This window comes from Caloenas nicobarica, chromosome 27, assembly GCF_036013445.1.
Source record: "Caloenas nicobarica isolate bCalNic1 chromosome 27, bCalNic1.hap1, whole genome shotgun sequence".
Taxonomy (NCBI): domain Eukaryota; kingdom Metazoa; phylum Chordata; class Aves; order Columbiformes; family Columbidae; genus Caloenas; species Caloenas nicobarica.
In genome coordinates this window covers 4,123,318-4,137,260 of record NC_088271.1, presented here as the reverse complement: position 1 = coordinate 4,137,260, position 13,943 = coordinate 4,123,318, and the positions used below count along the sequence as shown (strand labels likewise).

General features: G+C 67.0%; 4 protein-coding genes across 5 annotated transcripts; all 4 read right to left on the bottom strand.

The window, feature by feature from the left end:
- Window positions 1–188: 188 nt before the first annotated feature.
- LOC135999206 (uncharacterized) lies at window positions 189–2,333 on the bottom strand. Its single transcript, XM_065652762.1, has 4 exons — window positions 1,936–2,333; window positions 1,622–1,829; window positions 1,137–1,237; window positions 189–1,046 (listed from the first exon to the last, which is right to left on the bottom strand). The coding sequence occupies exons 1-4, from the start codon at window positions 2,137–2,139 to the stop codon at window positions 279–281; spliced, it is 1,281 nt and encodes a 426-aa protein (XP_065508834.1). The 5' UTR covers window positions 2,140–2,333; the 3' UTR covers window positions 189–278.
- A 352-nt stretch (window positions 2,334–2,685) lies between these two features.
- Window positions 2,686–5,452, bottom strand: LOC135998929 (perilipin-3-like). The gene is made up of 8 exons (XM_065652247.1): window positions 5,421–5,452; window positions 5,246–5,303; window positions 4,832–5,027; window positions 4,338–4,420; window positions 3,954–4,251; window positions 3,629–3,819; window positions 3,434–3,550; window positions 2,686–3,353 (listed from the first exon to the last, which is right to left on the bottom strand). Exons 2-8 carry the CDS (start codon window positions 5,294–5,296, stop codon window positions 3,009–3,011), a joined length of 1,281 nt encoding a protein of 426 aa, XP_065508319.1. The 5' UTR covers window positions 5,297–5,303; window positions 5,421–5,452; the 3' UTR covers window positions 2,686–3,008.
- A 1,211-nt stretch (window positions 5,453–6,663) lies between these two features.
- Window positions 6,664–11,150, bottom strand: LOC135998928 (perilipin-3-like). Its single transcript, XM_065652246.1, has 8 exons — window positions 11,063–11,150; window positions 9,838–9,890; window positions 9,560–9,755; window positions 9,074–9,156; window positions 8,767–8,986; window positions 8,062–8,249; window positions 7,861–7,974; window positions 6,664–7,370 (listed from the first exon to the last, which is right to left on the bottom strand). The coding sequence occupies exons 2-8, from the start codon at window positions 9,877–9,879 to the stop codon at window positions 6,948–6,950; spliced, it is 1,266 nt and encodes a 421-aa protein (XP_065508318.1). The 5' UTR covers window positions 9,880–9,890; window positions 11,063–11,150; the 3' UTR covers window positions 6,664–6,947.
- Window positions 11,151–12,129: 979 nt separating this feature from the next.
- Window positions 12,130–13,904, bottom strand: LRG1 (leucine rich alpha-2-glycoprotein 1). Of its 2 annotated transcripts, none has more exons than XM_065652833.1 (2): window positions 13,556–13,904; window positions 12,130–13,456 (listed from the first exon to the last, which is right to left on the bottom strand). In XM_065652833.1, the coding sequence occupies exons 1-2, from the start codon at window positions 13,704–13,706 to the stop codon at window positions 12,387–12,389; spliced, it is 1,221 nt and encodes a 406-aa protein (XP_065508905.1). In that variant the 5' UTR covers window positions 13,707–13,904; the 3' UTR covers window positions 12,130–12,386. The 2 variants fall into 2 exon arrangements, with proteins under 2 accessions (XP_065508905.1, XP_065508906.1); XM_065652834.1 differs by having other exon boundaries at window positions 12,130–13,479; window positions 13,556–13,639.
- Window positions 13,905–13,943: the final 39 nt, after the last annotated feature.

Genomic DNA, 13,943 nt, shown 5'->3' with positions numbered 1-13,943 from the left:
CTGTGCTGGGGAAATGGGGACACTGGGACATGTCACCACAGCTCAGGAGGGGCCAGTTAAGCCCTGTGCTGCCCCAGCAAGGGGCTTGTATCATCCCCCCCATAAATTCCCCTCTTGCCTTTGGCTGTTGCAGCACCGGGGGACAGAATAACACCAGGACACAGACATCAGCATGAGCAGAGCCTTGTTGGTGGCACCGAGGCCACAGCCGTGTTGGTGGCACCGAGGACACCATAGGGTTTCAGATCCTCGCATGGCTGGTTAAACTGGGGGCACCCTTATGGTTGGGGGTCTGGGGCGGGAGCGTCTGGTGTCTCAGCAGCCTCGGTGCTGTCTGGTGTCACCGTTTCGGCAGCCTCGGTGCTGTCCTGTGTCACCATCTCGGCAGCCTCGGTGGTGTCTGGTGCCACCGTCCCAGCAGAACTGGTCGTGTCTGGTACCACCATCTCTGCAGATTTGGTGCTGTCTGGTGTCACTGTCTCAGCAGAACTGGTGGTGTCCGGTGTCACCGTCTCAGCAGAACTGGTGGTGTCCGGTGTCACCATCTCAGCAGATTTGGTGCTGCCTAGTGCCACCATCTCCGCAGACTTGGTGGTGTCCGGTGCCACTGTCCCAGCAGCCTCGGCGGTGTCTCGTCTCCATGTCCCAGCAGCATTGGTGGCATCTTGTCTCGCTGTCCCAGCAGCGTCCTGCAGCCACCCCAGTGCCGGGTGCTGGAGCAGGAACACCCCCAGCGCCTGCCAGGCCTGGGTCACCACCTCCTCTCCCCGGGTCACCACGACCACCAGCAGCTCCTCCAGGGACCCGACCTGGACAAAGATGTTACGGAGCTCGGCCACGCTGCGCCGGGCTCTCTGTGCTGCCTTGTTCAGCGGCAGCCGCAGCCTCTCGGCCCGAGCCCGCAGGTTCTCCGAGACGTCCCACAGCCTGGCCGAGACGTCCCACAGCTGCTGCACCAGCATCCAACCCGCAGCCGCCACCTGTCCCCGCACCGTCACCATGGTCCTGTACACCTCCGGGCCGCCACCTTCCTGCGCCGAGTTGGTCTGCGGGAGGAACGGCACCATGGGGATGGGGGTTCTGGGCACGACGGGGATCCCCGGCACCCCCCAGCATCGCGAACGAGCGGCTCTCACCAGGCCGAGGACGCGCTGGAGCCGGGCGAGCTGGGGGCGGATGTCTGGTGGCCGTGGCCAGAGCTGCTGTGTTATGGCCACCACTCGTCTCCTGGCGTCATCTGTGAGGGAGCAGAGGGGAAGGAGGCGGTTGAGCCGGAGACCTCCGGCCAAGGCCAATCTGGCCCCTCCACAATGCGGGGAGAGGGGCTGGAGGTGGGGTGCTGGCCCCCAACAGCGTCCTGGGCAAAGGGGACATCCAGCAACATCCCAGAGCAAAAGGGACATGGCGATGCCCAGCAGCACCTTGAGATGAAGGGGACATGGGGATGCCCAGCAGCACCCCAAAGCAAAAGGGACGTGGGGACACCCAGCAGAATCCCGGGGTGAAGCGGACACAAGGATGCCCAGCAGCACCCTGAGAGGAAGGGGACGTGGGGACCCCCAGCAGCACCCCAGGACAAAGGGGACATGGGGACCCCCAGCAGCACCCCAGGGTCTCTTACCCGCCTGCCTCTCGCTCAGGTGCCGGTTCAGCCACCTCTGGGACGTGTCCAGCGCCCGCTGCACGCTGTGGAAGACGATCCGGACCCCCCGGGGGCCCAGCACAGCACAGACGATGGTGCTCACAACCGAGGGGTCGCTGGCCCCGGTGTCCTCAGGGAGCCCCGGCTGCCTGGGGGGGCCCCTCGGGGGGGCAGAGCCTGCGGCAGCCTGGGGTGCAGGGGGGGCTGTGGTCAGATACCCCCCCCCGGCACTTGGTCCCCTTCAGGGACCTGTGGGACCCCAGGCAGTGTCACAGCCCCTGGGGACAGGGTACCTGCTGGGGGGGCTGCACGGTGGCCTCATCCGCGGGGTCCTGGGCGGCTCTGCCTGCGGGAAGGGGGGGGCACAGCGCTGACACTGGGGTGCAGGGGGCCACGGAGCCCCAGTGCCATCTCTGGGACAAGCCATGCCCGTGGGGGGAGGCTGTGCAGGGTGAGCCGTGCTGGGGGGGCCCTGGGGTCCTGCTCGGCCCCTCCATCACGAGAGTGGAGCCCCAGGGCCATCGTCACCCGTGGCGTGGGTGACACTCTGGTCTGGGGGGCACAGAGCAGGGTGCCACCAGATGGACTGGGGGGTGTGGGGTGCTGACCCTCACTCCTGGGGGGGTGAGAAGCTCCTGCCCCCACCATCAGACCCTGCTGCTGGGACAGCTTGTGCCTGAGCCCCCCCAGAATGAGCCTGTCTGTGCCCCGGAGATGCTGCTCCCAGGACAGCCCGGGTGTCACCTCCTGCTCTTGTCCTCCCACCCCAGGACATGGGGGTCCCTTGGCCTTAGGGGGGGGGTTGTTCCTCCAGAGCCCCCCCCCTTTACTCACCCTCAGCCATGGGCTCTGCTGGGGGGTGGGGGGAAGAGGCCGGTGTCCTGGGGGCTCAGCACCCGCTGTCCCCTCCAGTCATTCCATCAGAAGCCGCGGCCTCTGTGACATCATCCCTCAAACCCCTTCGGGGGGGTGGAGGGGGCTCAGCCATGACACCCCTGTTACCACCCTGTGTGCCCCCCCCGCCCCCAGAAGAAGCCTCAGTCCAGTGCAAAACTAACCAGAGTTTATTGCTCATGAGCCACCCCCAACCCTACAAGAGCAGGGGCTCAAAGGCACCAAGGACGGGATGGGGGGATCCAGCCAGCGGTTAGAGGTGACCCCACAGGCACTTGGGGAGGACCAAGGCACATCACTGCATGTCCCTGGCACAGGTGACAAGGGACAGAGCTGCACGTGGGGCCGGCAGGAGGTCCCCGTACAGGCAGGCACTATGGTTATGGGCAAGGTGGGCCAGGCAGGGGTTAGTACTTGCTCCTAACTAGGCTTGGGGTGGGGGGGGACCAACATCACCCCACCCCAGAGGGTGCTACTTCATCTCCAGGTCCACCAGGTGCTGGCCCGAGGGGGTAAAGGGTCCCACGAGCCAGGTCAGGGGGGTGTTGTGGGCCACGTGCTCCACCAGCTCATCCATCAGCTGCCGAGCTTTGGTGGCCCGGGCACGCGCTTGGGCCAGGGCACTGCCCGTCACGTCCTGCAGGGAGGTGGCAGAGCCCAGGGCCGCCCGCAGCTCCTCCACGTTGTTCCGGACCTGCCCCGCCATGTCCTGGATGCTGGCGGGGAGACCCTGGAGACTGGACACCAAGGGCTGGCAGGAGCTCTGGAGCTGCTGCGTCAAGCCCTGCAGCATGGCCAGCGTCCCCGACTCCACCGGCTGCGGGGGGACAAGGCGATAAGGGGCGGGGGGGACACACCAGGTGGCCCTGGGGACCCCCCCCCTGCCCTTCCACCTACCTCTGGTGGCACCTTGTCACTGCCTGGTTGCTTCTTGCTCCACTCCAGCCACATCTGCTGCAGCTTCTCCTGCCCTCCCTGCAGCTTCTGGTCCATGCCCTGCTTGAGCTGCTCCACCTGCGAGGAGAGACGAAACGCGGTGTGGGTGCTCTGCCAGCGCCATGGGTGGCATGGGACACATGGGATGGGTCCTACCAGGTCGAGGGTGCACTGGAGCTGGGCCAGCACGTCCTGGCTGCTGCGGCGGGCGCTCTGCAGCTTGCCCAGCGAGTGCTGGAGGGCTCGGTTCCGCAGCTTGGTCGAGAGGGAGCCCAAGCGCACGAAGTAGCTCTGCTGCTGCTTCTGCTGCTCGGGTTCGAAGCCCTCGACAGCTGTGGCCAGCTTGGCTGGGGGAGAGGGAGCTGCTGAGGTGGCCCCCACCACCACCAACCCCATGGAGAACCAACATCACCCTGCCCGGGCTCTACCCACACCCCCCAGGCCACGGCACATCTCCAGGGGGTTGTGACCAGCTCCTTACCCAGCTCCTCATCTGTCATGGGCAGGTAATGGTCCACCAGCTCCTCCGACTTCTCCAGCATGGAGCCCACCCCGCTCACCACCATCTGGCCCACGGTGGAGCCCATAACGGTGTTGACGCCGCTGCTCACGGCCGACTTGGTGAGCTCCACGCTGCCCTGCACGGCCCCTTTGGTCATGTCCATCACACCCGTCACCCGGCTGGTCACCGCGTCCTTGGCTCCAGCCACCGTGCTGGTCAGGACATCCTTGGCCCCTGTCACTGTGGATGTCACCAGCTGCTTGGTATCCGAGATGAGCTGGTTAAGGGGTGGACAAGCCTCTGTTAAGTAGCACTGCAGGGGGGACATCAAGTGTGTTTGCCCCCTCCACGCCACCCCGTTACCTTCTCCGTGGGCTGCTGCAGGATGGGCAGCTTCTCCTCCAGCTTATCCAGCCCTTTGCAGGCGTATTCGTTGGCGGTGGAAACTAGAGATGTGAAAATAGATGTTTCTTGATATCCTGCTGCCTTGCAAGAGCTCTGCTAGGGCCAGGTTTTGGGGCACCCCAAAACTCATGGGGTGCTGCTCCCCCCAGCTTCTCCACCCCTTCACAGGTTTATTTGTTGATGGTGAAAACCAGAGGTGAGAAAACAGCTTCTTCCTACCCCGCTGCCTCGCAAGAGCTCTGCTAAGGTCAGTTTTCCAGCACCCCAAAATTCACAGGGTGCTGCCTCCCCTCAGCCTCTCCAGCCCTTTTACATGCTTATTTATTGACCACATAAACTAGAGACACAAAAGCAGATCATTCCTCTCCTGCTGCCTTGCAAAAGCTCTACCAGGGCCAGTTTTTGGCGCACCCCAAGACCCCTGGGGTGCTGCCCCCCCAGACCCCACTCACTCTGCGGCTCCAGCTTGGTGAGGATGGGCTGGGCCCCGCTCACCGCCGCCGCCGTCAGCGTCTTCACCCCCTTTTCGGCGGCGTCGCAGACGGACTTGACGTAGGGGTGGCTCTCCTTGGTGGAGGCGTACGCCGTGGACACCATCCCGTAGGCAGAGCTGACCAGGGGCAGGCTGGCCACCCGCGTCCCGATGCTCTGGGGGGGCGAGAAGGGGGTCAGTGTGTGCGTGGGGGTGATGGATGCCCAAATCTCATAGGGGATGAAGGGGCACTACGTGTCCCCAAAGCCCTGAGGTTTGGGGTACACCGAGGACTCCCCAAGCGCACCCAAGGGCGGGATAATAGCGCAGAGTCTTGTCCCAAAGCAGGGACCGCCTGGACCCCCCCCACCCCAAAACCCTTGTCCCCGCTGACCTGCTGATCTTCAGCCTTGGGCTGCGCCGCCCCGGGCTCGCTGGTGGCCATGGCGGGGCTGGGGGGGAACGGAGCCGTGAGTGGGGTCAGAACCCCCCAACCCAGCGCGGATCAGCCCCCACCAAGCTGGGGCTCCCCAGAACAAGGGGGTCGCAGGGGCCGGGACCGAACTCACCTCCGGAAGCCAAGCCGCGCTCTGCGCTGGGTCCCCTCCCTCCCCGCCGCCCTTTGTAGCCCCGGAGCCCGGCCCCGAGCGCATGTGACCCGCCCCGCCCCACCGGGGCCGGCCCGGGGCGGTCCGGGAGCACCGACCGGCCGGGAGCGGAGCGGCCCGGGGCTGCAGCGACCCCTCCCGGGACCGAGAACCGCCCCCCCGGGGCCGCAGCGACCCCTCCCGGGACCCTCCCCGGGGCAGCAGCGACCCCTCCCGGGACCGGGACCCCCCGCCCGGGGCTGCAGCGACCCCTCCCGGGACCCCCCCGGGGCCGCAGCGACCCCTCCCGGGGCCAGGAACCCCCCGCCCGGGGTTGCAGCGACCCTTCCCGGGACCCCCCGGGCCAGGCTGCACCGGCCGCCCCGCGACCGGAGCTCCCGGGACCCGGTTACACCGACACCGAGCTCCTCGGGGTCTGATCCTCCGGTCCGGGCTGCACCGACACGCCCACCCCCGGGACAGGATCCCCCCCCCCCGGGCCCCAGTTCCCCGGGACCGGACGGAGCCGATCCCCACAGGAGCGGGTGTCCCCCGCGAACGGGATTCACCAACCGCCCCCCCGGGCCGGGCTGTACCGATCCGCCCCGGGACAGGGAACCCCCGGGACCAGATTCCCCATTGGGACCGGGCTGCACCGACCCCCCCGGCACCGGATTCCTCAGGACCGGGCTGCACCGACCCCTCTCCGGGACTGGATCCCTTGTGATCGGGTGTCACTGGCCCTCCCGGGACCCGATTTCACTCTCCCAGCACCGGATTCCCCACGCGAGGCTGCACCGACCCCCTCCACCCTCACCCTGACTCCCCCAAATCCCCTCTCCCCTCAGGGGGATCCCCCAGCACGGGGCTCCCAGTGCTCCCAGCACCTTGCCCAGCGGAGGTCAGACTGGTCCCAGCAGGACGGGCAGTCCCGGGGGACTGGGCGCCGTGGCCACGCTGCACTTGCAGTGTGGGGGTGTCCCAGCCCCAGCCCCGCCGCGGTGACAACCAGGACGAAGTTCAATGCCACACGGCCGCGGTTCACAGTCCAGCCACCCCCGCACCCCCCATCCCAGCACCCCGCTGGCGCCCGTCCTGCTGCCCCCACCCTGACACCCCAACAGCGAAACCCTCCCCGCGGGGTCCCCCCCAGCTCTGCCAACCCCCCGTCAGCCCAGCATGACGTGGCGGCTCCGTCACAGCTGGTGCCGCAGGCTCGGAGTCATTTTAAGGCCTAAAAAGTAATTTAATTCTTCTTTAAAGTGCTTTGAAGCCACTAAGACAAGAAATCAACTCTCCAGGCTTGGGGACACCGTGGGGACCCCCAGACGGGCAGGGCTGTGTCCTCCTTGTGCCACCATCCCCTCCCTCCCCAAACAAGTCCCTGTCTTGCAGCATCAGGGGTCCCACGCTGGGTCACCGAGTCCATGCTCGCCTCGTCCCTGGCAGGGATGGGGTTCACCGCCGTGGCTGGGTGGGTGCTCCCCCAGTTTGGTGGCACAGGGGGGCTCAGCGCTGGCTGCAGGGCCGTGGGGGAGAGGGCACGTGGTGCGTCCCCCCCACCGTGATGCAACCCTCCCACTTGGCCATCTCGATGGGGGCATCCTCCGGATACTCCACCAGGGCGGGGGCGAAGGGTCCCACCAGCCAGGGCAGGGGTGCGTGTTGCCCCATGTGCTCCAGCAGCTCGTCGATGCTCAACTGCGCCCGCATCACCGTCTCCCGGCTCTGCTCCAGCACCAAATCCGACAGGTCGCGGATGGAGTGGACGCGGGAGAGGGAAGCCTGCACGCCCTCCATGCCGTGCCGCACGTGTCCTGCCGTCTCCTGCATGCTGCCGGGGAACCTGCGGGCGCTGGCGGCCAGGCGGGTGCAGGCGGCGTGGAGCTGGCGCAGGAGCCCGCGCAGCATGGCCAGCGTCCGCGCCTCCACCTGCAAGGCAGCCAGCGGGCAGCGGTGGCCCTGGGTAGCGATGGTCCCCCTGCCCGGCCCAGCTTGGAACCCTGTACCTTGGTGTCCTCCATGGGATGATCGCCCAACCCCATACCTTGATGTCCTCCATGGGTACAGTATCCCACCCCATACCTTGATGTCCTCCATGGGATGGTCCCCTACCCTGTACCTTGATGTCCTCCATGGGATGGTCCCCTATGCTGTACCTCGATGTCCTCCATGGGATGGTCCCCCAATCCCATATCTTGATGTCCTCCATGGGATGGTTCCCCAACCCCATACCTTGATGTCCTCCATGAGATGGTCCCCCAACCCCATACCTTGATGTCCTCTATGGGATGGTACCCCACCCTGTACCTTGATGTCCTCCATGGGTACAGTATCCCAACCCGTACCTTGGTGTCCTCCATGGGCACAGCCACCCCCATCCCATACCTTGGTGTCCCCCTAGGGAAGTCCCACCCCGTACCTCTCTCTCCTCCATGGGCACAGCGTCCTGCTGGCTCCACTCCAGCCACATGCGGTGGAGATGCCGCTGGGTGCCGTACAGGGGCCCGTCCAAGCTCTGCCGCCCCTGCTCGATCTGGGGAAAGGGACAAGGAGGTGGGAGCACACCGGGGGGGTGCCGGGCTGGAACGGGGGGCTGGCACGGTCCCCACCGCATCCTTACCAGCTCGAAGATGCGGTGCAGCTGGGCCAGGACCCGCTGGGCGCTGTGCCGTGCCCGCTGCAGCTCAGCCAGCGAGCGCTGCAGGGCTCGGTGCTGCAGCTTGGCCGACAGCGAGCCCACCCGGACAAAGCAGCTCTGCCGCCGTCTCTGCCGCTCCCGCGAGGCCACCTCAACACCCGCTGTCACCGCTGTGGGGCGAGAACTGTGGGGCTGGACCATCCGGCACTGGAGCATCCCGCTGGGATGTGCCCCCCGAGTGCCGCACCCCATCACAGGGACAAGGATCCAGGATGCTTGGCCACCGGGTCATGTGGAAGTGTCACCAAAACGTCAGGTGGCCTCTCCGGTCACCTCTGCTGTGACACAGGGCCAGCTCTGCCCACTGCCACCCCGTGCCGAGCTATAAATACCCAGAGAGGCGGCACTGGGCTATATTTGCTTTCTGGTTTCCAGGTGAGAGTTCACCCATCACATTCCCCGGCTTTGGGTCCCTGACGGGTGGGGACTGTCCCCTGCGCGGTGCCGTGGTGGCCCCAGACACCACGTGGGGCTCAGAGATGCCCTGACACTGCGGAGCTGCCCAGGCATCGACCTGGGGGGCTACACAGGGGCAACGGGGCTGAGCAACAGGGTGGGGGCACCAGGAGGGGCTTGGCATCCCCAAATTTGGGAGGCAGTTTGCGGCACGGCGCAGTCGGCACTCACCTGGCTGCTCGTCTGTCCCGGGCAGGTATCGCTCCACCAGCTCCTCCGACTTGCCCAGCACCGCGTCCATCCCCGTGGCCAGCAGCCGGCCCACGCGGGAACCCACCACGGTGCTCACCCCGCTGCTCAGCGCCGAGCGCGTCCTCTCCACGCCGCCCCGTGCCAGCCCCACCGCGCCGCTCACTGTGGATGACACCAGCTCCCTGGTCCCTGCCACCACCTGGGAGGGGACAGCACAGGGACGCTTTGTCCCAGCACCTCACACAGGGCTGGACCCCCCCGCTGTGTCCCCCAGAGGAGACGTTACCTTCTCCGTGGGCTGCTGCAGGATGGGCAGCTTCTCCTCCAGCTTATCCAGCCCTTTGCAGGCGTATTCGTTGGCGGTGGAAACTAGAGATGTGAAAATAGATGTTTCTTGATATCCTGCTGCCTTGCAAGAGCTCTGCTAGGGCCAGGTTTTGGGGCACCCCAAAACTCATGGGGTGCTGCTCCCCCCAGCTTCTCCACCCCTTCACAGGTTTATTTGTTGATGGTGAAAACCAGAGGTGAGAAAACAGCTTCTTCCTACCCCGCTGCCTCGCAAGAGCTCTGCTAAGGTCAGTTTTCCGGCACCCCAAAATTCACAGGGTGCTGCCCCTCAGCTTCTCCTTGTACATGCTTATTTATTGACCACATAAACTAGAGACACAAAAGCAGATCATTCCTCTCCCGCTGCCTTGCAAAAGCTCTACCAGGGCCAGTTTTTTGCGCACCCCAAGACCCCTGGGGTGCTGCCCCCCCAGACCCCACTCACTCTGCGGCTCCAGCTTGGTGAGGATGGGCTGGGCCCCGCTCACCGCCGCCGCCGTCAGCGTCTTCACCCCCTTTTCGGCGGCGTCGCAGACGGACTTGACGTAGGGGTGGCTCTCCTTGGTGGAGGCGTACGCCGTGGACACGGCGCCGCAGGCGCAGCTCACCAGGGCCAGGCTGGCCACCCGTGTCACCACGTTCTGCCGGGGGGGATGACAGTGAGCCGGAGCCCCCAGTGATGCCCCAAGCCCCCCCCCCCCCCAACCTTCCTTGCACCCCTACTTTCAGCTCCTGCCCATCCTTGGTGGTGTTTTCGGCTGACATGGCTGCAGCGGCTGGAAGATAAAGATGTTGGGGTGTCGTGAGTGGCTGAGCCCAGCAGGGACCCCCCCGGGGTGGCCAAGCCCCATGTCCCCCCCTCACTGCACCGAGGAGAGCAGGACACGGCGAGGCCGAGCCCCCCAGCACACCCCTCCGAGGGCTGAGACCCACCAACTCATGACACGAGTGGGAGGCAGCCGGAGGCCCCCGAGCTGCTCAAAGTGGGGGGTCATGGGGGGCCTGGGGTCAGGACTGACCTGCCCCGCCAGGATGAGGTGGGGTGGGGTCCCCCCATTCCCTTTTGGGTCCCCCCATCCCAGTTTGGGGCCAGGGAGGGGTTTTCGGGTGATTCAGCCGGAAGCCGGGCTGGATTCGCCTTTCACAAGCCCGTGCTGGGGACGTGCCACTTGTCACCGTCACCTCGGCCGGGGCAGCCCCGGGGACCCGTGCAGGGAGCGGAGCAGCCAGCAGCCCCCTCTCACCCTCCCGCAGCAGCTCTGCCCTTTGGGGTGTCTCGCTGCACCCCGGGTCGCGGGGGGCAACTTCTGGGGGGGCCTTGGGAGGGGGCTGGGGGGGGTCAGGTCCCCTTGGGGGATCCCCTTGAGACCTCGCGGGCAGGTCCCCAGGGGGGAGCAGGTCCCCTTGCGTCCGTGCGGGGGGTCCCTTAGGTCTCTGGGGGGCAGGTCCCCGGGGGGAACAGGTCCCTTTATGTCCCTGGGGGTTCCCCTCGGGGTCCCTGGGGTGCTCCGGGGCACCCCCCACGGAAGAACGGAGGTCGAGACCGTCAGGGGACGCCCGGGACCCCGCGGCCCCCGCAGGGCTCTCAGCAGCCCGAGTGGGCTCTGTCCCCCCCAGCCCCCGGAGCCCCCGCGGGCCCCGCGGGGCCGGAGTCGGGGACTCCCGGGGAGCCCCCGGACCCGCCCCCGGAATCCCCGGACACCCCCGGGAAACCCCGGACCCGCCCCTGGAACCCCCGGACCCCACCCTGGGGACCCCCGCACCGCCCCCGGCAGCCCCCGGACCCGCCCCCGAAACCCCCGGGAACCCCCGGACCCCCACCGGGAGCCCCCGGACCCGCCCCCGAAACCCCCGGGAACCCCCGGACCTCCCCCCCGGGAGCCCCCGAACGCCCCCGAGCCCGCATTCCACCCTTCAGCTCCCGCGCAGTCCCGCGGGCGGTACTTACGGGAGTGGGGGGGGGGGTCTGTCGCGACCCCCGGTCGTGACCGCGACCCCCGGTCGTGACCGCGATCCCCGGTCGCGATCCCCGACCCCCGCCCAGCGCCGAATTCATAGTTGGCGGCGGGAGCCAATCAGCGAAGGGGAAGGAGGCGCCGCCACCAATTAGAAGTGGGGGGCGGGCCCGGGAGGGCGGGGTTTAGGAGGTGTCGCCACGTGAGAGCTCCCACGTGGGGCCGCGGGGGGGCCCGATCCTGCCCCGGGGGCTCCGGGGACACCGGAGGGGACAACCTGTCCCCAGGGGGCGGCCAGGGGCTCCGAGCCACCGCCCCATGCCAAGTGTCCCCACCCCAGGTGTCCTCTTGCCACGTGTCCCCATACCAAGGACCCAATAGCAGGTGTCCCCTTGCCAGGTGTCCCCTTGCCAGGTGTCCCCTTGCCAAACATCTCCAAACCAAGTATCCCGTTGACATGTGTCCCCATACCAGGCATCTTCATACCAAGTGTCCCCTTGATGTGCGTCCCCATACCAAGTGTCTCCTTGCCAGGTGTCCCCATGCCAAGCACCTCCATACCAAGTGTCCCCAAGTCGTGTGTCCCCTTAGAAAGTGACCCCATTCCAAATGTTCCTATGCCAGATGTCCCCATGCCAAGCATCTCCATACCAAGTGTCCCCTTGCCCTGTGTCCTCATGCCAAGTGTCCCCAAGCCAAGCATCTCCATGACATGTCCCCACCCCAGGTGTCCCCATACCAAGTGACCCAACAGAAGGTGTCCCCATGTCCAGCATTCCATACCAAATGTCCCCAAGCCAGGTGTCCCCAAGCCAAGCAGAGTCTGAACAGGGTCCTAGGTCCCCTCCAGTCCCTGTGGGTGCTCAGGTCAGGGGACAGAAGTGTCACCCAGCGGTGAGCAATGCCAGAGGGTGGTGGCCCTGTTGGGGACCAGGCCAGTCTGGATGGGCATGGGACACAGCTAGTACGGGACAGGCATAGGTGGGGGACATGGTGCCCGTCATTGCCTTATCCCCGGAGACTTCACAGGATGACACACAGGAGTGTGTGTGCGGTGGCACCAAGTGACCGTGTTTAATGTGCTCTTGCTGGGTGGGGACAGGGACATGTGCCAGGTAGGTTGGGGACAGGGACATGGGACAGCCTGAGCTGGGTGAGAAGGAGCTGGACGCCACTGGGATGGGTGTCGCAGGATGGGGACAGGGGCCATTGGGATGGGGACGGCTGCACTCCTGCGCTCCCTGCCTCAGTTTCCCCAGGACAACTTGTCTCGTCTGGGGACAGAGTGGCAGGGAGGGAGGTGACACACAGAGTCACCTAGGGTGACACCAGACCCCTTGTCTTGGGGTCTGGCAGGTGTTGCATGTCCCCCCTGGGCTCACAGCCGGTGTCCCCAGCCTGGACGACAGTGGCCACCTCCTGTCCCCGGTGCCGCGGGGGGCTGGCACAGACGGTGTCCCGGGCGGCAGTGAGACGCGGTGTCACCCGCCGCAGCAGGGCCACCAGCTGGCACCCACAGTCCCAGGGGTTCCCCGAGATGTCGAGGTCCAACGCGGGGCCGGGGGGCTGGGGGGGCAGCTCCAGCACCCGCAGCCGGTTCCGTGCCAGGTCGAGGACACTGAGGTTGCGCAAGGGGACGAAGATGCCAGCGGGCAGTGCCTGCAGCTGGTTGTCCTGGAGGAAGAGGAGGCGCAGGGTGGGCGTGGGCGCGAAGGTGGCGGGGGACAGTGTCCCCAACCTGTTCCCCTCCAGGTCGAGCCGCTCCAGCGCCCGCAGCCCCGCCAGCACGCCCGGCGCCAGGGACACCAGGCTGTTGTGGGACAAATCCAGGCTACGGAGGGACCCCAATGGATGGAAAACCTCTGGTGGCACCTCGGTCAACGCGTTGTCACCCAGGTCGAGCCAGAGGAGCCGGGGAAGGTGCCGGAACCAGGCGGGTTTCAGCGCCCGCAGCCGGTTCTCCCGCAGCACCAAGTGCTGGAGGTGGCGGGTGGTGGCGAAAATGTCAGCGGGGAGGGTGGCCAGGAGGTTGTTGGTCAGGTCGAGGACGCGCAGGGTGGGGACGGGGCGCAGGAGGGTTTCGGGGAGGGCGGCCAGGCGGTTGGAGGAGAGATGGAGCTCCTGCAGGCGCGGCAGCCCGGCCAGCGCGGTGGGGACCATGGCGGCCAGAGCCGTGAACTCCACCGAGATGGCCAGGGTGGTGGGGGGCAGCCCCGAGGGGAAGGTGCTCAGGGTGGGCTCGGTGCAGACGAAACGGGTGGCGTTGGGGTGGGGGGAGCACGGCGCGGCGGGGCACGGCACCAGCAGCAGCAGCAGCAGCGGGGACAGGATCTGGCCCGGTGGCATCATGGCGCTGGGCTGATCGTCACCCGAGGGTTGTGCAAGCCCTGGAGGGGGGGACAGGCAATGGCTGCAAACAGGGGGACACCCTGAGCCCCGTGTCCCCCCTCCCTGACCCCACTCTGAGCCCGCAGCCCTGCCCTCACCTTCCCAACTCCCCAGCGAGGCTCCTCGGGGACCGTCCTGGCTCCTTGGGGACTGTCCCTTCTCCTCGGTGGCTGTCACTCCCGGGGGGGTTGGTGGCTCGGCCTCACGTGTCGGTTGGGAAATCGCTGCCAGCTCGCTGGGTGTTGGCATCCGGGGCAGGGTCAGGGTGCTGGCGTCCCAGTGTCCCCATTGCACCCCGCAGTTCTTGGGGACACGGCACCGACACCCGCCTTCGCATCCTCGCCACACCACGGGCAGCACGTGGTGCTGCGCACCCGCGTGGGGAAACTGAGGCACGATGCTTCGTGGGTGCTGGGGAGCGGTGGCCCCCGCGGGTGGCTCTGTGCACACCGGGGGTCCCTGGGCAGCCCTGTGTCCCCCCCCTGC

Coding starts and splice junctions, on each gene's coding strand:
- LOC135999206 (XM_065652762.1), bottom strand. CDS start 2,139: ATGGAGGGGCCGAGCAGGACCCCAGGGCCCCCCCAGCACGGCTCACCC. Junction 1,830..1,935: donor CCGTGCAGCCCCCCCAGCAG/GTACCCTGTCCC, acceptor CCTGCACCCCAG/GCTGCCGCAGGCTCTGCCCC. Junction 1,238..1,621: donor CCTGAGCGAGAGGCAGGCGG/GTAAGAGACCCT, acceptor GCTCCCTCACAG/ATGACGCCAGGAGACGAGTG.
- LOC135998928 (XM_065652246.1), bottom strand. CDS start 9,879: ATGTCAGCCGAAAACACCACCAAGGATGGGCAGGAGCTGAAA. Junction 9,756..9,837: donor AGGATGGGCAGGAGCTGAAA/GTAGGGGTGCAA, acceptor CCCCCCCGGCAG/AACGTGGTGACACGGGTGGC. Junction 7,975..8,061: donor TGCACCGCATCTTCGAGCTG/GTAAGGATGCGG, acceptor CCCTTTCCCCAG/ATCGAGCAGGGGCGGCAGAG.
- LRG1 (XM_065652833.1), bottom strand. CDS start 13,706: ATGCCAACACCCAGCGAGCTGGCAGCGATTTCCCAACCGACACGTGAG. Junction 13,457..13,555: donor CTCGCTGGGGAGTTGGGAAG/GTGAGGGCAGGG, acceptor CCCCCCCTCCAG/GGCTTGCACAACCCTCGGGT.
- LOC135998929 (XM_065652247.1), bottom strand. CDS start 5,296: ATGGCCACCAGCGAGCCCGGGGCGGCGCAGCCCAAGGCTGAAGATCAG. Junction 4,421..4,831: donor CACCAAGCTGGAGCCGCAGA/GTGAGTGGGGTC, acceptor TCACATCTCTAG/TTTCCACCGCCAACGAATAC. Junction 4,252..4,337: donor TGCAGCAGCCCACGGAGAAG/GTAACGGGGTGG, acceptor CCCCTTAACCAG/CTCATCTCGGATACCAAGCA.